A 27,278-nucleotide genomic window follows, 5' to 3' on the forward strand; every position below is an offset into this window, starting at 1 on the left:
TGTCCTTCATCCTTTTTTATGGCCGAATAATATTCTATGGTCTGCATATACCACATTTGCCTATTTGTCCATTCATCTGTTGATGGATATTTAAGTGTTTCCACTTTTGGCTATTAGGAATAAGGCCACTGTGAACATTCATGTACAAATTTCTGTGTGGACATATGTTTTTACTTTTCTTAGATATATACCTGGGAGTGGAATTGCTGGGTCATGTGGTAATTTAGGCTTAATTGTTTGCAGAATTGCCAGATTATTTTCCAAAGCAGTTGGACTATTTTATAATCCCACCAGCACTGGGTGAAGGTTCTGATTTCTCCACATCCTCGTCAACACTTGGTGTCACTTGCCTTTTTGATTCTAGTCATCCTAGTGAGTGTGAACTAGAGGGTTTTTTTTTTTTAATCACTATGTAGTTATTTATGTTTTTATTTATTCTTTCATCTACCACTTATTAACCATCTGCTAGGCCCTGGGCCAGGCTGAGGAGATTTAAAGTTACCACACCTGCCTTCCACATTTCGTGGGATAGGGAGATGGACAATGAGAGACACTAAAATATAAGTATTTCTCCCTCTCTTATCTATTTTACTCATCATCTCAGCCACCTCTCCTTTGGCAACCACCAGTTTATTCTCCATATGTATTAGTCTATGTCCGTTCATTTGTTTTGTTTTTTAGATTCCGTGTATGAGTGAAATCATAGAGTATTTGTCTTTATCTGTCTGGCTTATTTCTCTTAGCATAATACCCTCCAGGTCCATCCATGTTGTTGCAAATAGCAAGATCTTGTTCTTTTTTTTTATGGCTCAGTAATATTCCATTGAGTATATATGTGTGTGTGTGTGTGTGTGTGTGTGTGTGTGTGTGTGTGTGTACCACATCTTCCTTATCCATTCATCTATTGATGGACACTTGGGCTGCTTCCATATCCTGGCTATTGTAAACAGTGCTGCAGTAAACATAGGGGTGGCGTGTATCTTTTTCAAATTAGTGTTTTCATTTTCTTTGGGTAAATACCAGTAATGGAATTACTAGATCATATGGTATTACTATTTTTAATTTTTTGAGGAACGAAGTATTTTAATATAGCTGTGGATAAAACTCTGCGAAAGCCAAAAGTAGTAAGTGACTAATTTGAGATCCATTTAATCTGCATAGGTTCACATTCAAGCTATGGAATAGATGAGGTTAAAATATTTAATATCAGCTTTATGAAAAGCCATTCTAGAAACATGATGGCTTTCAGAGTCATCGTTATTGAGCCCACTCGTGTCTAGAAAATAGCCCTGTTTTTCAGAATTGTCACTGAGTTCCAACTATTACAATATGGCGATGATACAAATTTTTGCCTGTTGAACAGGGATAAAATAAGTTGATTGGTGAGAACAGAGGACGAGAACATATGGTGACTTTGGGAATCCAGGTACCAAAATAAATTTCATTTCTTGCCTAGACCTTAATAATCCCATTTCATTGGATTTGTACTTTACTTCTTTTACCAGAACCAACTGCATCCATTTCGTCTCCTCTCCCAGAAGTCTGCCTCACTCATTTCCTTGCTCGGTTCCTCTATCACTGTTTTCTTTGAGGTCTTAGACCCTCCTGGGCTGTGCGTCTGTCTCAGAATCCAAAGCTGCATTGGAGAAGTTGTCATCAGGGTGCCTGCCCCCGTAGGCTTAGGTGTATTTAAATTGCTCGGGGCCCTCTGTGGACCTCAGGAACATTTTCTCACCACCTCCCTCTGCCCTCTTGAGTAGAACAAACACAGAGTTGTCCTTTTGCAGCTAGGCAGACCAGAGTTCACCACCTAGAGTTGTCAGAGAATAGAAAACACCTGCTGCATGCAATTCAGCAGGACTCAGTCCCCCTCTTTGCCAGAATGTGGGACATTTTAGGTCCCATGGCTTCCGTCCATCTGTCCTGCTTGTGGACACCTATTTTTATATGGTGGTGTAAATATCTGAACAACCAGACTTAACGTGTTCTCCTGCACTTGGCTTTCAGACTTCGCCTGGATGAGCCCTGCCTAATGACAGAGTAGAAGCCTGAGGTCACATAAATGTTGTGAGTGAGAGAGACAGGTGCCTCGGAAGTGTCACCATACTTAAAGAAATACCCTACAGACAGGCCTTTTGGGGGGCTCGTGGGGCAGCCACTTTTGCAGATGAAAAGAAGTTTCTTTTCCCAGGATACGCCTAAGGGGGTTAATTTATTTCTTTACACGTGGACTCAGTCTTAAGAGAAATTGGTTCATGTATGTCTTGGTCCAAACGTGGTTCCAGTCCCTCCCCATGGTGGTGGAATTTTTTTCCCCCTTTGCTCCATGCTGTCCTTCTCTGTGGGAGGACCTTGACTGTTGCTTTGATTTAAGATGCAGTAGCTGCCAGGCAATGAAGCAGCTATGAAGGCAGCTCTGCCCTTCCTGTCTGGTTGGCGCCAGAATTTCAGATCCGGTGTCCATGTAGGTGGGACATGGGGGGACTTGGATTGGCAGGTAGAGGAGGGTATAAGAGAGAGGAGTTAGCTATTGTAGAAAAATAGACATGTCAAGAGCTCTATAACCAGTGGCTCTACCAGGAAGAAGAACCGAGGCGCACTTACAATTGTCTAGCATTAGCGAGGGACAAAAGGGAGCTGGGCTGGTCCTCAGAGTAGACTGTGATTACTCTGTGTGATCTGAGTGGAGAAAGCTTCTGTATCAAAATATCTCATTCGCTGTCTTTCCTGGTGCATGAGATTCTAATCAAGTCATTGCTTCTGTGTGCCTGTGTGTGTGTGTGTGTGTGTGTGTGTGTGTATGTGTATGTGTGCGCATGCACGTGTGTGTATACCATGTGTCTCATGAAGTCTTGATCCCCTCCTTGTGAAGGTTTCGGGGTGTCCTAGAGTCCCCTATTAAGATGCAACTACCCGGGAGGGAGAGTCCTTTAAGCCGATTCAGAGCATGCCCTGAAAGAAAGGGTGGGATTAGGAGGAAGGGATTTGGAAGAGGCCCTTGATACAAGGTGGAATCCATTCAGCTCAAGGAAAGAGCCAGAGGAGGGGGGCTTGAGAGAATCCCAGCTTAGGTCACTGTTCTGCCAGGGGAAGAGATTTATATCAATTTCAGGGGGCAATTAGGGGATGGGGGACTAAGGTATTCTAATAAGGCAAGCCCCCCTCCCACAATGGAACGTCTCAATGCTTCATTGGCCTCCAGTCTTCGGGCCTTGGCTTTGACTTCATGTTTCTCTGGGCAACTGGAGCTGACTGGTGTCCTTTCCCAGAAGCCAGAAACCTGGCATTATCCTGGGCCCTCCACCTCCCTCAAGCCCACAGCGTGCCTGCCACCAAGTCCTGCACGTTCTACTTCCTTAGAAATCCCTGATCCTGCCCCTCATCTTCACCCCCATGCCACAGCTGCTTAACAGGTTCCCAGGCCTCCAGCTCAGCTTCCCTCCAATTTATGGTCACACTGCTGAAGAAAAGCGCTTTCTAAAAAGGCAGTCTTTTCATTTTCACCTCTAGCTTAAGATCTTTCAGTGTTGCCTGATTGCCTTCCAGATCAAACTCTGCACGTCTTAGCATTGGCACCCACTGCTTGTCTCTCCAGCTTTTTCTGTCTCACCCATACCCCTGCAACTACCTGCCTACCAAAGGGATCCCCTGAAATCATGATGCTCTCTCTCACTTCCCCGAGGGCTTTTATACACTGCCGCTTCCGGGGGGACATCTTTCCTCCTACAGGGCATTCAGGACTCAGCTCAGGCATCACTTCTATGAAGACAACCCTGACCTTCCTGTCTGGTCAGTGTGCGTCATCCAATCCCACAGTGCCCCCTGTTCCTCTGCTTCATGGCTCTGCATTCTCCCTCCCTCACCTTTAAAGGTGGGAACTGTCTTCGGTCTCTCTGGTCCAGCATAGAGGAGGCAGGGTTGCACAGGGCAGGGAACTTGCAAATATTTGCTGTATGAATTAGTTGTCCTTAGGTTATGGTTTGGGTCTGAAAAGCCTTTCATTCCTTGGCTCATTTCTAACGTCTACCCAACCAAGGCCCAAATTAAATGTGACCATCTCCACGAAGCCTTTCCCTCCCCTGCAATGTTGGAGGTACTCTCTCCCTCCACTAAGGTTCTTTGATATATATCACTTCTCCCCTGATTAGACCAATTTGTGAAAATCTCGATACCACGAAACCTTGAAAACCCAAAGAAGTGAATACACTCAATAAACACCCAAGGATGCATCCACTGGGATTATGGGCACCGTGCCAGGAAAAGGAGAGACTGGTTGGGCAGGCTGCTTTTCCCTTTTAAGTCACATCAAGTAATTACTCTGCTTGCTTGTAGGGTTGGGCCTACTATCTTTATTCTGTCTCCAGATGGATGGGAATTGCTTTTTGCGGGTTTTTTCCCTGTCTGGTTTATTTTTATTTCGCCACCTGTGCCTAGCACAATGCCTCCCTCAAAGAGAGCCTCCAATGGATGAGTGAATGAATGAACTGAATTAGTGGGAAGCAGCAAGCATTGGTTTCTACTTTGGCTTTACTCTGAAATAAGAGCTTTCAGAGGTCTGGCCTTAGGAGCATCTCACACACCCAGAACTTGACTTTTTTCCTTCTGTGCTTTGAGATGTTGTGAAGGGAGTAAGACCTTCCCACCCACATTCCCAAGCGGAGAGAAAACCAGATGACAGTTCTGATACCCCCTTTTCAGCTTGGCGTCTAGAACATACCAGAGCTAGCTCTGGATCTCAGGGAACCGGCATGGCCCATTGACCGCCAAGGCCATGACTGATTGTTCTGCAGATGAATGAATAGAGGGATTGATGGTGAGTTTGTTCTTATTTTTTAAGCTCTCACAGGACTTAAAACTCCTCAGCTCCCGGAGACTGTTAGGTACTGCATTTATTTTGGATAGCTTTTGTGGCACACTTCCTCTTTCAAACGAACTCTTTGGCTCTTGGTGATTTCTGCATCTTCTTCCCTTCTCTCTCTTATTTTGATGTGCTTAAAAAAAGTCAGCTGCAAAGGCCAAGACTTGTTACAGAAATGCCGTTCTTCCCTGCTTCTGCATGGGCATCTCCTCACAGTTTTGACTCGTTGTGTGCTGAAACAGCCCTCAAACTTTTTAAGAGAAAATGGATTTGGGTGCCCCTTGCGGTTTGGGTCCTTGGGTTCTTGGCCACACCCCCAAATACTCCTTTGGATGGTGGCGCTGAACACATACTTGAGCTGGGCCAAGGAGTTTTGCTAACTGATGTTAAGGCTGAATTTGAGAACAGGCTCCACCAGATGGATTGACATGATTGAGAAAGCCTTCCTCCTCCTTTCCCTGGTCACACACACTGTCTAGAGCAATGCTGTACAATAGACATACAACACCAGCCACGTAAGTAATTTTAGATTTCCTAATAGCCACATTTAAAAAGTAAAAAGAAACAGGTGAGATTAGCTTTAATAACATTTTTTACTTAACCTAGTAAATCCAAAAAAATGTCATTTTAATGTATAATAAATAAGAAAATCATTAATGAGCTATTTTACATTCTTTTTTTTTTTTTTTTTGTACTATTTAATCTGGTACGTACTTAACAGTTACCACCCATCTCCATTTGGACTAGCCACATTTCAAGTGCTTTGTAGCTACATGCGACTCATGGCTCCCATGTTGGATAGCATAGCTCTTGACTCTCCAGGTGGGGTGGAGATTGGTTATTCCAGGCCCACTCTGACCTCCAAATTAAGCTACCCAACCAGCTAAATCAAGATGAAAGAGGTGGGCAACTATACTAAAAAAAGAAAAAAAGAAAAAAAATTAGAAAGAAAGAAATAGAAAGGGATGGGGGGAAGATGGAGTATATTTAAATCTATATTGATAGAGAATATCTATATTTCTATAGAATATCTATAGCGCTTTAGAGATGGGATTTTTTTTTTTAAATTTTTTTTTTTTTTTTTCAACGTTTATTTATTTTTGGGACAGAGAGAGACAGAGCATGAACGGGGGAGGGGCAGAGAGAGAGGGAGACACAGAATCAGAAACAGGCTCCAGGCTCTGAGCCATCAGCCCAGAGCCCGACGCGGGGCTCGAACTCACGGACCGCGAGATCGTGACCTGGCTGAAGTCGGACGCTTAACCGACTGCGCCACCCAGGCGCCCCTAGAGATGGGATTTTAAAGGTGTCTTGATAGCACAATCAGCAAGAAGACATTTTGGGGGCTTCCGTAGTTATATGACTCCTAACTGAAGTAGTCCTATTATTTTGTTATGAAAGTTGTTCTTTGCTTATTTTTCTTGAGTTAGTGAATTTAAAAAACTAAACTTGATAGACATTTTACCTTTTGTTGTGTCTTTTTATTCAGATTCCCTACATTTCTTATGCCATCAGGAAATAATTAAACATCTCTATAAAAAATAATAATCAGCATGAATTGAGAGCTTGCTATGTGCCAGGCACTTGACATATGTCCTGAAAAAGAGCCGTATGAAGTAGGTTCCATTATTATTGACATTTTTCAGATGAGGAAACTGAAACATTCAAGTTGCTAAGTAAACTTGCCCAAGATGACCCAGCTACAAGTGGATTCCAAGGCCCACACTTCTTTGCAAAATTAATGTAAAACTTAACATTCTCCAAAATTGTTCAAGATTCCAGTCTCCTTTAAACATGCCCGCTTTAAGGGGCATCTGGGTAGCTCAGTCGGTTAAGCGTCCGACTTCGGCTCAGGTCATGGTCCCCCAGTTCATGGGTTCGAGCCCCACATCAGGCTCTCTGCTGACCACTCAGAGCCTGGAGCCTGCTTCGGATTCTGTGTCTTCCTCTCTCTCTGCCCCTCTCCTGCTCACATTCTGTCTGTCTCTGTCTCAAAATTAAATGAACACTAAAAATAAATAAATAAATAAATAAATAAATAAAAACATGTCCACTTTAAGCTTCCTTGCTTTTGAGCATTCTGCCTTTTTTGTGGGATGGAATCAGTACATTTTAAGACCTATTTGGAAAATCTGGCCTCACTGAATGATCAGGCCATTTGCAAAGTGATAGAACCCACTTTATTGTAGAAAATAATCTTGATCTATAATATAAAAACCAAAGTTAAAATAACTCTTATATGCCTTAGAATTATAAAAGGTGAATTCACAACAATTCTGTTTATTCAAAAGTTACTCCATTGATAGACTTAAAAAGACATTCCATTAGATTATAAAAAGCAAGGCTATCCTACTTTAAAAATGTTTTGGGGTGCCTGGGTGGCTCAGTCGGTTGAGCATTGGACTTCAGCTCAGGTCATGATCTCACGGTTCATGGGTTCAAGCCCCATGTGGGGCTCTGTGCTGACAGTTCAGAGCCTGGAGCCTGCTTCGGATTCTGTGTCTCCCTCTCTCTTTTTTCCCTTCCCCTGTTCATGCTTTGTCTCTCTTTCTCTCTCTCTCTCTCAAAAATAAATAAACATTAAAAACAAAATTTAAAAAAATCCTGTCTTTATTTTTTTGCAATTTACTCATTATAAAATGCAACTTAAGTGTTTAAGTTCTGAGTTAAAATTTCTCAAAGTGAAGACAGATCTGACCTGCCATTTTCAGCTGTGCCAGGTAGTTAGGAATTATGCTGGTTTCTGCACCTGGGCCTTAACACAGTAAATGATTATACATGCTGAGAGTCTATATATTTTTTTAATTTGTAATATAAATTTGTTTTCCCTCTCTTATAAAATTGTAAGCCTCATGCACGGCAGGTTCTACATTTCCTGCTTCCTTTATCATATATTAAGTATATGATATTAATATGATAATATGATATTATGATATCAATATATTAATAAATATATTAAATATATATATTAAAATACGCTGTTGTCTTCCAATCTGAATTGCTGTGGTTTTGATATCTCAAAGAGGATGGTGGGAGTTCTGGCTGATACTTCAAACTCATCATAGTTCTTGGGGCAGGTTGAATACAGTGTTTGCTTTTTAAGGTTGTCAAACCCCATTCCAGGCCAACAACCAGCTTTTGAACGAGTCCCTTGACAAATCAGTAAGAAAGGGATTTTTCAAACTTTAATTTTAGAAAAATGGGTAACTTTTTTCAAATGGCAAGATACCATGCAAAGGAGTTACAAAGCAATCTATAGGACTTGACTATGCTATTAACTAGGCAGAAAAAAGGAGTTAAAAATTTCAAGCCTTACAAACATACCCAGTCAGCGCTGTTCTGTTTTTCTGTAACTCTAATAGTGTATGGAATTGAACTCTGAAAGTTCTGGAACTTTATTTATTTATTTATTTATCTATCTATTTATTTATTTATTGCCACTGAGAAAGGAAGTGAGAGGGCACAGCCCTGAAGAACTGGCAGTTTGGCATCTCTTCTCCCCCTTTTACCCCTCCTCCTCTATTTTAGCTATTTGACCTGATTAAACAACTTTGGGATGTTAGCCAGATTTCTGTATGCTAACGAGGCCCCTATTCATGATTTAGTGGGTTTTCATCCACCGGGAGCTTCCCGGATGCCCAGTGGAAGCCTGGCTTCACAGAAGTCTCCCAATTTTGTCGGGGGTTCGCCAGTGAGAAGTTCACAATGACTTGGGGGCAGACACGACTCTGAACGCCTCGGGTCATACCGGATTTTTCATTGGCAAATTTTTTCCACTTTGTATCTAAGGAGTGAAAGGTGACGCCAGAATCGCGTGTGCTACTCCCCGAAAGAGTCTCTGGCAACACCTTCTGTCTAGTTACTCTTTCCTAGTAGCAGGAAGCGTTTCCAAAAGTTTCCTTAAACCTCCTCTATCCCTAAGCCTAAAGGTCAGAGCGCCAGGTCCCACTTGGCTCCCCAGCCGTCCGAAATCTGATCGTTTCAGAAGTTTCTGGTGTTTGTAGATTAAAAGAGGTGGTAGTGGGGAACCGCGCTGAGTGACCACCGCGTATTACGTAACGGAAGCCCTGGCTGTAGGAGGGAGCGAGCCTGACATTGAGACATTCCAGGAGGAGGGGAGTTGCTGTCCTGGAGTCGCCAGGAACGGCGGCAGCAGTTCCAAGAAACCAAGAGAGAAAGGTGGCCGAGATAAAGAAAACACTACGGGAATGAGAATGTTAACAAGCCTTAGGACCCAGAGCATTAGCAGACGGCTGGGCACGTGTAGTAATTTGTTAGACGAAACGGCAGCCTTCCAACTTTTGCAGGGGAACAAGGAGATTTGCCCTTTGGGGGATTAAAAACGTTACAGCAAAGCCAAAAGCTAATGAATGGGGTTCAGTGGTTTGTTGGCAGTACTTAAATATTTCTGTCAAGGAGCGCAAACTCTCTGCAATTCTTTAGAAAGTAGGGACTCAAACCAAACTAGAACACTCTCCGGTGCTTCTCCACTTTCCCAAATCCAAACAGGAGCTGCTCGAGCGGTACTGCCCCTTTAAGACCTGCTTGCTCTCGGGCTCTACAAAAGGGAGTGACCTCTGGGCTTTGACAGCTCCCCTAATAACTACCAACGTGCAGGCCCCGCCCACCTGGCGACCAGCAGCGCCAATTGGCCAGCGGGCCGGTATCCCGTGCTCTGATTGGCTCGCCGCTTCCCCTGAGCGAACCTTTAGAACTCTGAGACAGACAATATTCTGTTACATTGTAGCAAAATGGCGACTGTCATTCACAACCCCCTGAAAGCGTAAGTAAGACTAAAAAATGTACATATTCCGCCTGGTTTCAATATGAAAAAAAAGGCGCCTTCCGCGTGCTGAGCGCTGCCAATGCACTGCGCTTGCAGGCGCCTGCAGCCGCGGCGGGGCTTCTCTTTTCTTTCAGCTCTTACTTCTTCATCTTCTTTTTTTTTTCCCCCAACGCGCAGAAATGTCAAGAGATGCAATTAACAAGAAGAAAATTGTTACATTTGTGTTCTGCTTAATTGGAGGACTGGCCGAGAGGGGTTAGCGGCAGAGGAGCCAGGCGCTCGAGTGCTGTACAGGGGGGTCGTGGGCAGCTCGGGGACAGCACAGTCCCCCGAGTGCCCGGCCTCGCGGGGCGGCGAGCGCGGCGCGGGGGGCGGCCGAGCTGGGGGCGAGCGCCGGGCAGGGGCCGCCTGGGTGCACTTGGCTGAGCCCCGCGCCTCCTGAGTCCGCAGCCCCTGCCCGGCTGCTTGGTCCGCCGGGGCGAGCGGACCGTGGCAGCTCTGGAGTTTGCAGGGCGCTCTACGCCTTCCGATCGCTTGCGGGGAGTTTGTGCAAACCTTCCGGAGTTGGGAGGACCGCAGGGGGAGCAGTGGGTCCCGGGAGCCCTGGGGCCCAGGTGGTTGCCCGGGGCTTTCCTGCTGGGGCAGCCCCCGGAGCGTGACGGCGCTCCGGGCGGTCACCGGTGTGTCTGTGTGTGTTTGTGGGCGAACTGGCTGTAGTAAATTAAGGACTCGGGTTAACTTGGGGTTGATTTGGAGGCAGGGAAGCTGCAGGTCTTATGAATGGTGTTCTCGCCTCCGCTGGGTGAAAAGCCGAGGCGGGTATAGAGGCAGCTTGGGGCTCCCCGCCTGAGCCGGCGGCTTCTGCTCCCGGCCAGAGCGAGGGGCAGGTGCCTCTGGCCGCCGCCGGGAGACTTTGAGCGGACGCCCAGATCCCGGACGCAGGGGGGCGGGCTGGGCGAGGACATGCGGGGACCAGTCCCTGGGTCCGACAGCCAATTCCTGCCTGCCTTCCTTCCCCCTCCTTTTCATCCTGGCTTCCTTCCTTCCCTCCTTCCTTCCAGTCGGTGGAACTGTTACGCCGCCAAGTCCGATCGCGATCGCGGAGTCGGGGGAGGCTTCGGAAAACTAGCGTCGCTCTAAAAGGGGTGCTATTGGCGATGATGTTGGCAGAGGAGATCTCCCTCCCGATCGCTGCGCGACGTGGGTCGGGGTCCGCGCCGCTGGGACCCGGACTTCCCAGCTGGGCTGGTAGCCGCGGGCGAAGGGAGTGTGTGTGGGGGGGGGGGGGAAGGCGCAAGTGGGGGGCGTTTCATGCAGAATTCTCCCGGGTGTGTGGCCGATGCCAGTCCAGGTTCTTTCAACTCAGCGCACCGCGTTGGCACCCCAGGCTCCTCCTGGAGTTGAAAAGCAGATTCGCACTGGTGGTGGTGGGGGGCGTAGGGGGGTTCCCTACGCGAAGGAACGCGCGACGAGAATCGGAAGTGTTCGCACCAGCTTTTCTCCCCTCACTAACAGGGAAAAAGGTAGTAATGTCCCCCGTATCGGAGTTTTAAATATACACATATATATTAAAGCTGCAGTTAAGAGGATACTGGAAGCTGCTGTTGATCACAGAGCAGCTCCCGGCTTTAGTTCTCGCTCGCAAGCTCGGATACACTGCACTTGAACGCCACGGCGTTTCGCCCAAGAAAGAAAATGTTTTATGGCAGAATAAATGGGCGTAACTTCGCCGCATCCTCGCTCCCGGTGGCTCGCGAAGGCACACCGCTGATGCTGTGAGTTTCTACTGAACCCACAGCTGATTTGCAGTTTCCCCATTTCCCCCCGAAATCACACAGGCGGGCTGATGCCACCTGGTAAACTCAAGTTAGAGGAATCTATTTCACATGTGCGCCAGGTTTATTTCCTGCTGGGAAAGCGGTACCCTCGTTACCCTGGCGCCCGCTCACGCGCGGGCAGGCGCAGTATCTCTACGCTCCAGGGTTTCCCGGCTCGCTCCAGCTTTTTTGTTTGTTTGTTTTTTGAACTGCAGAAGGGTGCCTTTTTGGCAAGGTTGTCTGGGGTGGGGTGGGGTTAGAGGTGGAGGAAGGGACAGAGAAGCGGGCTGGTTAGTGGAATTAGTTCTGAATTATTATACTTGTACTTTGTGTAGAGACAGTTGCAGTGAGATGTTTTGTAATTCTGTGTCACCACACACACACACACACACACACGCACGCGCTAGCGTGCACACAACACCCCTGCCTGCTTTTTCTAGGTGGAAGTTGAGTGGTCATTTTTAATTAGCCCCTCCTTTTTGTATCTCGACCCCTTTCCCTGGAGGTAAGGAGGTGTAAACAATACCCCCCCCATCCCCCGCCCCCAGCCGAGCTTTCTGCACTCCGGACGGTTTTTGCACTCCTATGGCAGGAGCACACACGTTGTTATTGGGAGACCTACACCATCTGTCTTTATTTTTAAAAACAACTTGTTTAATAAAACATCTTTTATATTTCATTTGTTTTTAAAAGTTGCTGATCGGGAAACAATACACACGTAAATAAATTATGCATGGGATAAATTAGAACAAAGCGCAGAAACACATCCAGCTAAAGGGATGGTTGGTGGCGTTGGGAGGAGGGGAGTAGGGAGAATGGTTTGGAGAGCTAGGTTTTTATCCTCTTGTGTCCCTCCTCACAATGAAACGGAGCTGAACGACATTAGCATTTTCTCTGTGTGCGTCCCAGGCTCTCTCTCTTTCCTAAAAAAAAAAAAAAAAAAAAAAAAAAAAAAAAAAAAAAAGCCAACAACACCGACGCCTTCTACAGAAACTGGTCACACAAAGGTTTCCTCTAGGATTGGGGAATAAAGTGGTGGTAGGTTAATGTGCTGGGGAGAAACAAGCTTAGGTTTCATGCAACACCTCTGTAGGGCTCTGTCTACCCTGAGTATGGACCATTCTTCATTATACTGGCTTTTTCCATGAGGGACATTCAATAATTCAATAGCTTGGGTAACTGGATGGCACAATTTGAATCTCATTGCTTTGGGGTCTTCCTTAGGGTCCCTAGCTCCTAGAGCCACATCTCCTCTCTTAGCAGTTTGGCTTTTTTCCTACCTCTTTGATCTTCCCTCAACTCCCTTTCTTATTCCTCCTCCTTGTACCCTTCACCCCCTTCCTCTCTGAAGCTGACAGCCTGGCTTCTCTCTGTTGGCGCCTTTAACATCTTATTACTGCCCAACAGGGTGTTAGAGGCAGAAACAGGAGGCGCCTGGACTGATCAGATCACAAAGAGGACACGGCAGGTGGCCCCACAACCAAGCGGTCACATCTGGACAAATAGAATTTAAAAGCACTGATAGATTTGTATGATGTGTAAATGGGTAGTACATGTTATTTAATTTAGCAGCTACATTGTCTGAGCCTAGATGTGCGAGTAACCCTCATTTCCTACTTGTACAAGCAAGATAAGGGCCATGTAGTCAAGTAAACCCACGCAGGTAACATAACTATGAATTTGATAAAGGTCTGTGTGTAAGTCGGTCACATAATATATCCTGGTTGATTTCTGCATATCTGGGAAACAATGCTTTTCATATAAATTCTAATCTTACTTCATATTCTAGTTCAGGTACGCCACCCTCCCCCAAATCTGCTATCAACACTTTAAACAACTTTTTTATTAAGTTATCAAAACCCTGGTTTGTATGCACTTAACTGGGAATGTCTGCCACCTTCTGCCAGACTTGATTATGCACATATGTATCTATTATTATAACTGCCTGCTTAGAAAAGAATAACTGTTATTATTATTATTTAATTATTCTGTATAAACCAATAGGGCTTTTCCTCAACTATTTGTTTAAAAAGAATGAGACCAGTAAGCTGTTTTGTTATGCTTATAACTGTGAACATACATATAGATAATTGTATTGAAACTTTCTTTTGTAAGGAGTTCCCCTTGCTTGGAGGTGTGTGTTTATATTTCTGTTTTTTTACTAAGGACACAATTCTGAGAGGAGTAAATACATACTTACTTAGCCAAGGTCAAACAGCAGGTCATGTGTGTAGACGGACTTCAAATCTTCATCTCTTTATACAGCCTGTGATCTGGATACACTGTATTCTAATCTAAAGTGGTTTCAGTGCCTGTGAAAGTTGTGTAATTGTGGCCACTTATAAGCCAGACCTCACTCTTGCTGTGGCACTCAGTTTAGATATCAGAGAAGAGAGGGTGGGGGGAGTTGCATTCCTGGTTCTAATCTCCTCTTAGCTCTTTCTGTTGGAGTGGGGCAACGTGGGTGGGTAGGTACTAAGTGGGGAATATGGAGGTTGGGACCTTGTGAACTTGTAGCCTTTTATGGACATTATTTTAGCCCCTTATGAAAAAGGACCCTCAGATATTTTAAGCCAACAAATGCCTAAGAACTACCTTCTCCATCTGCTTCTGGTTGCCCATCAAAAAAAAAAAAAAAAAAAAAGCCCTGAATTCCCCAAACTTTATTAGCACATTATTTTTCATCAGGAAGAATGTCTGGTTTTGATGAGATACCCATAAAGGATATTAATTTCTGCAAGAACCCATGTAGAGGCATTGTCACAGGGTAAACCTTTGAAAATTATCTGGCTTGCAGACTACCTTGGGGACATCCAGAGATGGCTGGGAGGTTGGGAGCTGCTTAGATCCTTAGGTGGGCTGGGATTCAGAGGCCACTTAATTGGAGACTTCTCTGCTTCCTCTGTCTTTTTGCAATCATGCAGGTAGCTGGAATTTGGATGCATCTGAGAAAGACCATAATGTCTAAAGCTGTTTCAGAGCCATCTGCTCAGATCAATGCAAAACATAAAATGCTACGGTCAGCATGCTTTGTTTTGCACCAACAACAGAAAGGAAACTGAGGCTGATGTTTCTGTTTTCAAAGAGAGGCCATGCTGATTATAGTGGTAGTGGGGGCTGGGTCATAAAAAGGCACCAGAATCCAGGTCTGTTTATTGTCCCACCCTCAGCAAAGTAACTTTTGTGGTTTTTGAGTGTTCTGAAAGTCAGTAGAAGACAGAATCGTAGCCAAATGTGGCAAGCCCCTGGCCAAGAAATGCCACAACCACTGACATAGTTTTTGTGAAGCCACCGTTTTCCAGCTGGGGCCTATGTAAGCATGACCCTCGCTTTAGATAATCTTCAAATATGCAGGTATGTAACAAGGAAAGATAAAGCGGCCTGGGGGGGGGGGTGGGGTGGGGTGGGGTGGGGTGGCAGGAAGGGAAAGGGGTAGGTGAGTGGATAAAACTGCTGTGTGGTCTGAACTCTGAAAAGATTATTGTTTAACAGTGAGAGAGGCTGATATGATGATCTGTTGCCAGTTCCAAAGTTTTCTTTAGTTGTGTGAGTGACTGGGGAGAGATGAGGTGTTGTGGTGTTTTTGTAATTTGTTTTTCTTATTGGTCCGGTTACTAGTGTTTCACAGTCTGTCAAACCATATGGATGAATGGAGCTAGCATCGTAAAACTGTCACCCAAGGAAGGTTTTTGAAGCCTGTGATTTGCATCAGAGTTTTAAAAGCAGTGGTTAGAAGGTGTTGGGTGGGGGTGGGTGGGAAAAGAGGGGCAGACCGTGTTGGGAATTTCTAGGTCGTGTTTGTGAATAGGAGTAGTGTGGGGGGTGGCGAGGGAAGAGGGAAGCCTGGAGAGGGCCGAGAGGGGCTGTGTTTGGAAGCAGGGAGGGGTGAGGGGATTAGACTCAGAGTGCCTAATCATGGGGTTCGAATAGCCCACAGTGAGCCCTCCCTCCCCGCCCCTGCCTTGGTTGTGAGCCTGAGAAACAATGATGACACATGTCTAATCCCCCTTTTGCACCCTCTTCTCCCCTCTCTGAATCCGGAGACTGGTCATCTCAGGTTGCTGTGAAATGAGCACGTTTCTGTTATTCACTTTGAAAACCTGCTGTTCCTATTCATTGTGACTGGAAGGCCCACCAGAAGAGGTTTTGCAGTTCCCTTCCACCTGTTCTCAGTGTGGCTGCGTCGCAAACCCTGTTCCTTTTCCACGTTCATTTCTCACCACTGGCTGGTCTTTGTAGCTGTGAGGACTTCAGGGCAATGGAAGAGAAACAGCTCTGAGAGAGGAATCCAGCGCCTTGAGCTCTGCTCTCAGTTTACCAGCAACTTGCTACTCAATCTTGGACACAGAACTTCTCTGAACTGCAAATCCCTTGTCATTAAGATGAGGGTGATGCACCTTGATTGCCCAAATTCCTTTCAGTTAAAAAACTTGGTGGCTCTCACTATGGTCAGTTAGGACAGGGAGAACAGTTAGGGGCCAGAGTTCCAATTCTTCCTTGTTTTTAAAGTGCGTTTCTAAAGGGGATTTGTTAAGACTGGGAGACTCTTCATTAGTTTCATCTTCTCGGGTCCAGTCCTGCCACATGGAGCTACCCCTTGGGATTCTAACCAGGATGGCACTCCTCTCCCTTCTCAGGGCCTCAAGCTGAGGACCAGGTGATGGGCCATTTAGAAGGTGGGCTTTTCTTCTGATTCTCCCCTCCTTAGCACCCTGACCAGAGGATGGAGAAAGGGGAGAGAAGGGGGAAGACTAATTGGCTTATTTTGCTGCTCATTAAGCACTCAGATCAAGTTTTTGGTTGTGGAAAAGACTGGAATTGCTGAGAACATGAATCTTTTTTTCCCCTTTCTTTTCTTTAAATGTGTGGAGGGAGAGGGGGAAACCAAACAAAAGATTTTTCTCCTCTGGATTTCATTTATCCACAATCTCTCTGGACCTGTCCTCTCCTCCCCTATGACACCTATCCCAATTAACATGGAAATAAAGTGCTTACTTCATTTCCATTTGGGCAGCTGCAGATACCAGTCGGATTAGAGAGTTGAAGAAGTGGACCTGTACTGATGTCTCACTGAGCTTCCTCTAGCGTACCCCGTGTTACTGCTGAGGGAATGGAGGTGATTAGCAGATATACACAGGCCTGCTGTACCCAAGTGGGTATTAGCAGCGTCTAAATTAGAATTCACTGCCTCTCCTTCAGTGACATGCCTCCAGAATATCCCAGATTCCTCTGAGGGTGTTATTATCAGGCTTTCCTTTGATTGGAAACTCCCTTGGCAATTATTTCTCCAAGCCTAAATGAGGAAGAGGGGGTTGCAAAACCCATCAGAGAATTCATAGAAGCCAAAATTGCGATTCTTAGGCAAAATGAAAGAAAAACCAAAATGGTCACCCTGACCTCCAGCAGACAGAGGCAGCCCCTTAATTTTTTTCTAATTGTGGTCAAATATACATAACATGTATATTTAACATTCGTAACTCGTAAATGTGCCATTCTAGCCGTTTTAAAGTGTGCAATTCAGTGGCATTAAGTAAATTCATAATGTTGTGCAACCATTGATACTAACCATCTCCAGAATTTTTCATCATCCCAAGCAGAAGCTGTGTACCTATTAAACAATAACTCCCATCTCCTCCCCCGCCCCCCCCCCCCCCCCCCCCGTCCCTGGTAACAACGATTCTGCTTTCTGTCTCTATGAATTTCCCTATTCTGAGCACCTCATGTAAGTGGAATCATACAATATTTGTCCTTTGGTGGCGGGTTTATTTCACCTAACATAATGTCCTCAAGGTTCATCTATGTTGTAGCCTGTGCCAGAATTCCCTTCCTTTTAATGCCTGAATAATATTCCATTGTAGGTACATACCACATTTTGTTTATCTACTCATCCAGTGAGGGACCCTTAGGCTATGTCTGTCTTTAAGCTATCATGAGTAATGCTGATATGAAGGTGGGTGTATAGGTAGCTGCCTGAATCCCTGCTTTCAATTCTCTTGGGGATACGCCTAGGCCTCTTCATTTTTAGACTCTTTAAAATTCAGGGACTACATTTCTAAATGGGAAACCCCCGCCTAATAAACTTAGGGAAAAATGCTAATAGTATCGTGAAGTTCAACCTCCTTATCCTCGCCCCCCCTGTAGGAATAGCATTATTTTTTTGGGGGGGGTGCTTAAATCCTCTGAGAACCCAAAGACTCACTTCTTTCATCCCCAGCCACAAGGATCGCCATCCCCTTGTCTCCACCCCCCCTTGAGGGCATGTGGGGTGTCAGGCAGGGTTTGGGTTTGTGGGGGCAAAGAGCTGTAGTTCCCTGGTGAGTCTTGGACTGAACGTTTGGTTTGTTTCCTGGGCAGGATGGAGGTTTCATCCTGGCAACAGGGGGCCAAGGGGAATGGGACAGCTTAAAAGGCAAAAGTTAGTAAATCAGACCTATCATTTCCTTCAGTGAGAAAAGCCTGTGTCTCCTTCCTCCTCCTTTCCCCTGCACCCAGCTCTGCTTAGCCCCCAAGGTGCCTGAATGAAATAATGGATGTGAAAACATTTCCAAAGGCGTAAAGTGCAAATGGGAGGTGTTACTGGGAGAACACAGTTTCCATTAGCTGACTGAGGCCTTCTCAGAGTCAACAGTACCTCACATATTGAACATTATTTTAATATATTAAAACTAAAATAAATGAAATGAGTATGGCATTACACATCAAGCCTAATCATTGCTTCTCAGGAAACGCAAAGCCTCACTCATCCAGCTGTGTGTAAATAGCCCTAGGATCTCATTGGGATTTTTCCCGTTGTCTGGGTTTGAAATAGGTGAGAATATGAGCTCAGGCGAAGCCCTCATTTCATTTCCCCGTTGTCAGCCCTGAACTGAGTCCACCTGCAAAATCAGAGGAAACAGAAGCTCAGAGGACAGAGGAGAGTGCTTTCCTGGAACTTTGGCATTGGTCATCTTGCCGTCTCTGATTCCCCCTTCTATTAAGACGACTCTGGGAAGAGAGGAGCAGTGGTGGAGGGGCTGGAGCTTCTATCTGCTGGTCATCGAGGAGGTTGTGCTGTTGACACAGGAGATCAGTTGCCTGAATTGATTCTGTAGACTATGGAGCGCATCGTGGCGGGGCTCAAAACTCAAGAGACTTCCATCTTGATTGCCAGCCTTCAGATACAAGCTTGCTGCAACCCTACAACATTCCTTTACTTTATAAAAGCAAATTAAGTGAAAAACGTCATCTGGGCTTCCATTATCCTCAAATAACAACTCTTTACTTGTCTTTGTTTGCTGCCAGTTGAGCTCAGTGAGAACTGTCTCACCCTCTTTGGGGCTTTCTTCATCCTGTGCTGGCCAGCACTGATTGCCAGGCTGTCCCTCAGAACTAACTAAGCAGCAGATAGCCCCCCTCCCTGCATCTAGGAGCCTTCACTCCAAGGAAGGCCTCCAGTCTGTTTCTCCTTCCAGGCTGTGGTTCTTTGGCAGGACAAAGTAAGTGCCTGTGAGCCAGGAGGCTGACTGCTCCCCTAGGCTTCTCCTAGGGAAACCACTGTCCATTGGGGGGGTGGGGCGGGGAGGCAATGTGGTGCTGGGATGGGGGAGGGCAGGGTGGATGGGGTAGTGGGAGTGGAGAGAATATATTCTCTCCTGCTAATTATTTTCCCTGAGGACTTAGCCAATGCAGAACCATCTATTATCGTGGGAGCGCTCTATGGTGGTTCTGCCTGTGATGAATGCTAAGTGGAAACAAGCAAGAAAAATTAACAGGCGGCTGCTTCTGTCCACCTAATTAAAATGCATATCCAAATGCATAATTCCTTATGTTTCCCCATGCACACACTCCCCCTCCAATCCCAATTCTATGGAGGAGAAAAAACACTTTTCCCCAATCATTTCTCTTGATTATATTTCCATCAAGGAAGAGCTGGAGGGTTCCCTTAGAATAGAGAAGGGCAGTTCTTGTAACACTTTGAAAATTGCTGGTTTTTTACTTAGATTGAGCCCAAAAATTCTGAGCTGTTTTTGGTTTTAAATGAAGAACAAAAACTTTATCGGGCTGCAGAAAAAACGGGGAAGGAAGGAAGTAGAGAAAGAAAGGGGGGGGGGGGAAGAAAGCAAGCAAGAAAAAAGAAAGTTCTCACCATTTTTGTTGACATTTTAGTTTTGTGCTAAGAGTCTTTTTTTTTTCCTCCTCCTCCTCCTCCTCCTCCTCCTCCTCCTCCTCCTCCTCCTCTTTTTCTTCTTCTTTTTTGGTACTAAAAGTCAGCAAGGTCTTTTCTATCTCTCCTCTCTCTATTCCTTTCTCTGACTTTGCACCACCTCCCTCAGCCCCCCTAAACAAACATCACCCAGGGTTTTTGTAGAGAGATTTGAGAAGATGCATCTACCTGTGCAGATCAGGTAGAGAACAAAAAGCAAAAGCCTCTGCATTTGGGGCAAGATCAGAGATGCTGACATCACAGTTCCAAGTAGGTTTTGAATCAAACAAGCAATACCTCTTCATCCCTATCTTCCTCCCTCTTGGTTCACTGATCATTTTCTCCCCATCGAAGAACAAGTTTATTCAGTGGCCATAAAATATTTAATAGACAGGAAACTTAAGTTGCTGTGTTCAATTTGACATCACTGCCGTTTCTGCAGCAGTCCCCCTCCCGGGTAGCCCCCCACCCCCCAAGCCCCTTGACTGCCCTCCACAGCAGCCCCAGCTGTTGATTTATCAGGGCCGGCTGGCTCAGCAGTGCATGGAGATTGCTTTTAATTAACTCTCTTCATTTTTCCCAATCTTCAGGGAGCAGCAGCCCTTTAATGATTTTAATATTTTATCTGGATTTATATCCGCTTTATTTGTTGTTGTTTGACTTCCGCATTTGTTCTTCCCGAATCTCTTCCAGACTGATGGATTTATTTGCCCCTTCCCACAGCCCCCAAGACCTTTCTGGAGGAGAGACGACGACGGGTTCTGAAGAAGGCCCCGTCTTCCCGAGCTTTCTACACCTGCACGGGGGAGAGGTGCGGGCGTTGTTGGCCTGTGTGATGGTTTGGGTGAGAACCTTTGTCTTAGGAATCCCAGGCTCACCTGAATCCGCTGCAGGAATTTCTGAGCTTCCCATTAAAAAGAAAACAAATCCGAATTTGAGAAAGTAAGATCTCCTTGGCTCTCTCGTGCTTGCTATCTCTGTAAGGGAGGGAGCCGCCTTGGAGAGTTGGATAAAAACTGCTTCCTGGGGTCCCCAGTTAGCTGTAGTCGGAGGCCTGGTGATGACTTTAGGGCAGTGCTGGATATAGGTGCGAGTCAGATCTTGTGCAATTTTCTGTGTCTGTAGATACGGCCGGGAAGAGGAAGAGTAGGTCTGGTCTGAAAGAGGACGTTCAGGGGCGCCAATTGCCTTCTCTACTCAGGCCGCCTTCTCCCTCACCCCTCAGTTCCGTGTCCTTGTGCCCACTTCCCAATGTGGGAAAACACACCGCCCGTTTGCGCGCCTTCCCCGCTCTGCCTTCCAGCCTCCTTTTGGCTGCAAGGTCTACACCTTCCCCCAGCAGTCCCGGAGAGACCGGGCGGACAGACTTGCATGGGGGCTCTTTTTCAGAACCAGCTTGTCCGCAAAAATGCCTTTTTGGCATCTCGGTTTGGCCATGTGTCTTCAGGGTCACCTGTTGCTAGGCAACTACCAACTAAAGTTTGAGCCTGATCTGGGGATTGCAGTAAATTGCCCTAGGTGACTTGTATTCTCATTTAGGGACCTGGCTTTGTAATCCTGGCTTCAGGAATAGGAGGTTGAGAAGACATATTTCCACATGTCTTTACGGAAAGAGGTATTGGCTTTTAAAATCTAGCCAGTGCCTGGCACACAGTCAGTACACAGATATTTGTTTTGGTGATGAAAATTGTGATTTCTTCCTATCTCCTTGCCCTCATCCTTTTAGCTCTGCTCGTTCTGAAAACCATGACGTCAGATTACTAAACTATATGTGGGATGCAGACACAGCAAACAATGGCTTCTACACCACGCTGTGGTGTTCAGGCTTCTCAATGTGCTTCTTCACCTTTCCTTGGTGACTAAAGACCCTTCTGAATCCTATGAAAGTTGTGGATTGTCTTCCCAGAAAAAAATGCACGTAGGTGTGAACATCTGCAAGTCGGGTCCACAGATTTTGAGGACCCCATCAGTGGATGCCCCAGACGCCCATGGGCTCCAGGTTAGGGACCTCAGAATGTGGAGTGAGGGTGAACTTGTGAGTTCTGATGTGGGTTCTGTATCCCCCTCAGAGAGATGGCGCCCCTCAGACTCCCCTACAGTCTCACTGAACTGCTGTGGCTCCTCCAGCCCCACCTTGCCCCATGTGCACTCCATGAACACCTGCCTGCTGAACCCCTGGGTACTTCGGAGGCCCCCCCTCTCTCCAGTGAAGTCCTTGTGGACCCTCAGGTAGAATTGACCACACCTGCCTCAGCCCCATCGTCCCAAGCACACTCTTCTTTCATGGCCGTGGAAATTCTTGACTCTCGTTAGTTGGAATAAGGCCCTGGAAGGCTGGGATGGTGGTTGCTTGTACCTTTCTCATCCCAGGATCTAGCAGAGCAGGCATTTAATAAATATGTGTGGAATAACGAAGTAAATGAAACCTGCAAGCAGACAGTGCTCTTCCTCCCTAATTCGCTTCTGGCCCTTCAGAGTTGACGTGTTTCTCATTCTCTCCCTTGACTGCAGGCATTTGGAAAAGGCAGCAGAATTCCTTTCCCCAAATTCTTCAGTTTCAGGAGTTGGGAAACAGGCACAAGCTTGGCCTCGCTTGAGTGTGGAATGTACGGCCATGACAAATGTCAGTGTCATTTATTCTAACCTCTTGTTTCTTTACCACTTCATTTTTGTGGCTCTAAGACCCTCTTTGGTCTTGGGAAGTAAAGACAAGTCTTTTTACTTTGCTCTCTCTCCTTCAGGGACTAAGTAACCCAGGGCTGGTGAATAGCCACTGATAACTCAGCCACATTTTTCTTGGGTGTCTACTATGTGTTCAGCTATGTATGGGATTTCCTTTAGCCTTATTTATACCTGAGGACTTTTCGTGAGTTTTTAAGATAGAGAGCAGAAGGCGAGAGTGCTATAATGGTCTAACCCAACACCGGGACCTGTCCTATTGAGTTCTGGAGATAGCTATGGCTCAGTCACTGTTTTCAGATATATATCCTTTGAGACAATGCCTTTTGTGTACCTTCATAGTACCAACCACGACATAGATACGACTTTCCCTACGACTCATTGTCCCAACTGTGTTCAATGCAGATAGATTCGCTTGACAGTGAGACAAAAAAAATGATGTCCTGGGGATCGTGCGGGGGGCCTTCATTTTTCATACTGAGAGAGAGAAAAATATCACTGTAACTTTTATATACCCTCTTACTGCTTCAAATCATTATATCCTCCATGCTTCAAATCATTCATTGTTGGGGCCATTTGGAAGAAAGTACCACCCGGGAGAGGCCTGGTTCTGGGTCAGGAGTAAGGTGAAGACCAGAGGTGGTGATGGGCTACTCGAGTCACGTTTTAATTCCGATTCTGATCCGTTAGACATCCCTCAATGCAGAGAGCAGGAGAAAATGCTGATGGTGCACAAAATATAGGTTGCAGGAGCAGAGTTGTACAAAAGTGTTTGTCAACTCGGAAAGGTCATACCGCACTAGCACTTACTCTCAAAGTAACTGTCCCTCGGTCCCTGTGTGCGGCCCTACAGTACAGAGGGCACACCCGGGGCCGTCAGGTTGCGGGTGCTCATTTCCTTTCTGGGCAGCCATCCCAGTATAACAGATACTTATACATATTCTGTCCTCATTTTATCTAATTACACACATCTCTGGGGGATGGGGAACAGGTTTGGATCATTCGGTTTTAGGTCAGTAATGCACAGGGTAGCTGAGATGAACACTAATCTATAGAGTTCTGTGGAATTGGGAATGTTCCCATAGTTCCCTGGTCCAAAGCACACCAGGGGGCATTGTTTGCCATCTCAGGGCCCTAGATCCCAGTCAGCATCAGAGGAGGGATGGAGCCTGGCTGGGTCGTGGGGCTGAACCTTCTGAGACCGAGCTAGCTCTTGCTACCCTTTGAGCAGTCGGGATTCTTGCTCTATTATTTGGTGACCTGCCAAACGGAGAGGACCCAACAGTGTGGGTCCTTCTTCTGGCAATCATTTGCCACGCAGTACCCAATACCTGCCTGGAATGGGTTCAGTTTCCTGAGAAATACAGAACAAAAGGTGCTCTGACTGATGCAACAATCTTTATTATTGCCCAGTGTTGCCTGGAGTTTCTGTCTCCTTTTCAACCCAGATGAACTGGTCTGGACAATATAAAAGCCCTGAAATGTCCCCACCTTTCTCCAAGACCCAGATTGGGCAGACTCGGGCCACTTCCTGGCATCTCTCCTCCAGGCTGTATTGTAGCTTTTGAAATCCCCAGGAAAGAAAAGCCCACTGGTTACCCTTTTATTTTCCTTTGGCTTTCTACTTCTTATTTCATTTCTTGACTCAGACCTCAGCCTCCCCAGCGTTCTCTGAGCCCCAAAGAGAGGAATAATCCACGCAACGCCTAATATCAAGGTTTGCATCTCCAGCCCAGGCTTCCTTCTGACCTCTTGTCTCCCTCGTCCTTGCCCTGTTGACATCTTTTTCCTCGCCTTCTGCATTGCACCTTGATCAAAAAGCACTGAAGGGGCATAAAAAGAAGGGAAGAGTTTTTGCTCTGTCACCAGGAGGGCACACTCAGTCTCGTGAATGTGGGAGCGGGCAGGGGGAAGGAGGAAAAGGTCAAAGCTTGCACACAGCAAACCGGGTGAGAAGAAACACGGGGTGTGAGGTTACTCTGCACTAAATGAGCGGTCCAGCCCCTGAGGGGTCTGTGAAATCAGAAAAGAGAAAGAGCGTCCTGTGGTTGGGGTGTCAGAGAAGGTTTCAGGGAGGAGGTGGCTTTGAGCTGAGTATGGAAGGACAGTGGATCTGGTCAGGCTCAGAGGAGCAGTGGAGGGTGAGGTGGAGAAAGACAGGCACGAAAGGAAAGTGAACGGAGATCCGGGAAGTGTTTGAGTAATTCCTTAGAGAATCCCCTTCCTCTCTCCGGGAAGAAAGGCCAGGTGGGCAGGCATGTGTGGAGGGGAGCAAGTGGGTCTGTTTGGCTGGTTGGGAGTGGGAAGGTGGTCCCCGAACTCGCCCGGGGCCACGTTGTTCTGAGTGGAGTCCCATTTTGGCAGCCAATTCTTGGGAAGTGCTTGGAAACTTTGGAGGCCAAGGGGGCCTCCAGGGGGAGGCTGGGTTGTCCTCCTGAGTCCCTCAGCAGGAAGCATCGCCCACCTCCAGGGGCCCCCTGGCTAAAGTTGAACTGAATCCTCCTTCTTGGTTTCCTTGGTAATATGTTCTGGGTCCTTTTCAGGGTACTTCCCCGAGGGGTGGGGTGCAGAGGGCACACTGGGGGGCCTTCACTGGTGTGAGCCCCCCTATTTTGTTAGGCACAGGACTGCCCTGGCCCACTCGTGGGCAGATTTGCTTAGTAGGGCAGGATTGTAGGGGGAAGCCTGTCCAAGTGGTAGATCGGAAACTCTCTCCCCCTTTGTATCCTTCAATCACCATGCCCTTTCTTTCAAAACAACAACAATAACCCATAAGTGGTATAAATACAATATACAAATCCAGTCGAGGGAGGAAAACATAAATGCTGACCCTCGTAGCGCAGTCAAAGCCCCGTGCCTCGAGGATTAGTTTTGTGGTTCAAATCGGGGGGAGGGAGACTGCAGGTCTCTAAGACAGTGTTTCCTTCTGGGAGGACTGAGGGAGTTTGTTCTGTAGATGGTGCTTCCCCATGGCCACCCAGGCACACGGGCACCCCTGTTACCCATTCAAGTGCCCACCTACATGTTGCCTACTCCCCCCTGCAGGAAGGCCTGGGGCCCAGAGAGCTAGCTTTCAGGGGGAGGCGGGGCGTCAAGCCCAGTCGTCAAGGTTCCTTAGAGCCTTGGGCTCTGACAGCTCACACACTCTGTCCCAGGGAGAAGCAGTGTGGCAAGCAGGGGCTATGTGGCCTATACCTTAAATGCAGGCTCTGGAGCTAGAGAGTCAGGGTTCAAATCCAAGGCCCGCAGGCAGGATTCCTAACCCCTCTGTGCCTCGGTTTCCTCATCTGTAAAGTAGGAATGATAGTTTCTGTCTTCAGAGCGTTGTTGGAAGAATTGAATAAGTTAATATATGTCAAGCGCTTAGGAGAGTTGGCACGGGGCACCTGGGTGGCTCAGTCAGTTAAGTGTCCGACTTCGGCTCAGGTCATGATCTCATGGTCCGTGGGTTCGAGCCCCGCGTCGGGCTCTGTGCTGACAGCTCGGAGCCTGGAGCCTGCTTCAGATTCTGTCTCCCTCTCTCTCTGCCCCTCTCCTGCTCACGCTCTATCTCTCTCTCTCTCTCAAAAGTAAATAAATAAACATTAAAAAAAAGAAGAGTTGGCACATATTTACCTTCTAACTGGATGTTCACAGGGACCCTGTTTTTCTTTAAAAAAATTTTTTTTTAAATGTTTATTTATTTTTGAGAGAGAGAGAGACAGAGCGTGACCAGAGAGAGGGAGACAGAGAATCCGAAGCAGGCTCCAGGCTCTGAGCTGTCAGCACAGAGCCCGACACGGGGCTCAAACCCGTTAGCTGTGAGATCGTGACCTGAGCCGAAGTCAGACGCTTAACTGATTCAGCTACCCAGGCATCCCTGCAGGGACTCTGTTTTCCTATCCATAAAATGGAAAGACGTACTAGCTGATTTTTTCTCCCCACATTGACATCTTAAGGAAAATGAGATAATAAGTAAGAGAGCCTCTGATTTCCATAGAACAAAGAAGTTCTAGAACTCTATGGCATTATGATTATTATTTTTTACTATTAGAAGAAATGTGCTAGGAGACTTTGAGACAGGTTTATCTATAGGATGTCTTGCCCAGGAGTTCGGATTATTGCATGCTACTTACTCGGTGCTGCTATTGGGTCCTTCTGAGAAAGAAAAAGAATGTCCCAGATGCTGCAGAACAACACACAGGGGTGAACTGACTCTGACGTGACTGGTGACTGAACTCCTGGTTTCCAGCCTCTGCTGCCTCCTCCAAGGAGGAGGAAGGTGCTTCCTTCCTGGGTGAGCTCCGCCCCTTCCACAGCTGGAAGAGGGCTTGAAAGTCCTTCGGACCAAAGTGGGTGGCGTTAAGAGTTGGGCTGTGCACTCTTGCCGGGGTGGGCGCCTTTCGCTTCTGTGGCCCTTCCGTCCCGGTGGGTGCGTGTATGCATGTTCCTAGCACACGCTTTTGGTAGGCAGCACTCTGTACTCGACAAGCTGGCATTCCACACTCCAGATCTTCCAAACACCAGACCCCTATGTTATTTTTAACTGTCCAAAGTTTTTTCCACGTGGTGTAATTGATGGGACTCAGTGGCCTAGTGAGAACCTAAACTTCAGCTCATTTTGCAGCCCTTGAATGGGCTGGGTCTGATGACCCAGCAGAAAACCACCCTGTTTTCTGAATTGACTGTTCTAAATCTTCCCGCCTGCCCTACCTCCCTCCCCCTCCCCCTTCGTCTCTGGGGAAAAGAAGCGTGCACAAAGATAACCTGAGCTCGCCTGTTTCTGTGGCTCCAGATAGGAGGGAGGAAGATCGTTTCTGTCTGTGACCTTCTCCTCCCTGCTCTCTCTGAGTCCTGCTACTGAGGGACAAAGATACATTTCCAGGGAGATGACAGGAAGGGCACTGAGAAGGTTGGTCCTCAGTCATTTCTGGCCTCTTTTCCAGCCCCCACGTTCCCTGAGGGGTAAGTCACATT

General features: G+C 46.7%; 1 protein-coding gene across 4 annotated transcripts in view; it reads left to right on the forward strand.

Moving 5' to 3' along the window:
- The first annotated feature begins 9,536 nt into the window (after nt 1-9,536).
- DPF3 (double PHD fingers 3) overlaps nt 9,537-27,278 on the forward strand; it is a 268,289-nt gene continuing 250,547 nt past the window's right edge. For 3 of the 4 annotated variants that reach the window (XR_015252215.1, XM_025918480.2, XM_086709352.1), the window contains exon 1: nt 9,537-9,641. Coding sequence is in view for 3 of the 4 variants with exons in the window: in XM_025918480.2 (XP_025774265.1) it covers nt 9,610-9,641 (32 nt within the window). In the remaining variant the exon portion in view is untranslated. The remainder of the gene's footprint in view (nt 9,642-27,278) is intronic. The other variant, XM_086709351.1, reaches the window with a different exon arrangement.

This window comes from Puma concolor, chromosome B3, assembly GCF_028749965.1.
Source record: "Puma concolor isolate L17-30 chromosome B3, mPumCon1.1.hap2, whole genome shotgun sequence".
NCBI classification, from domain to species: Eukaryota; Metazoa; Chordata; class Mammalia; order Carnivora; family Felidae; genus Puma; species Puma concolor.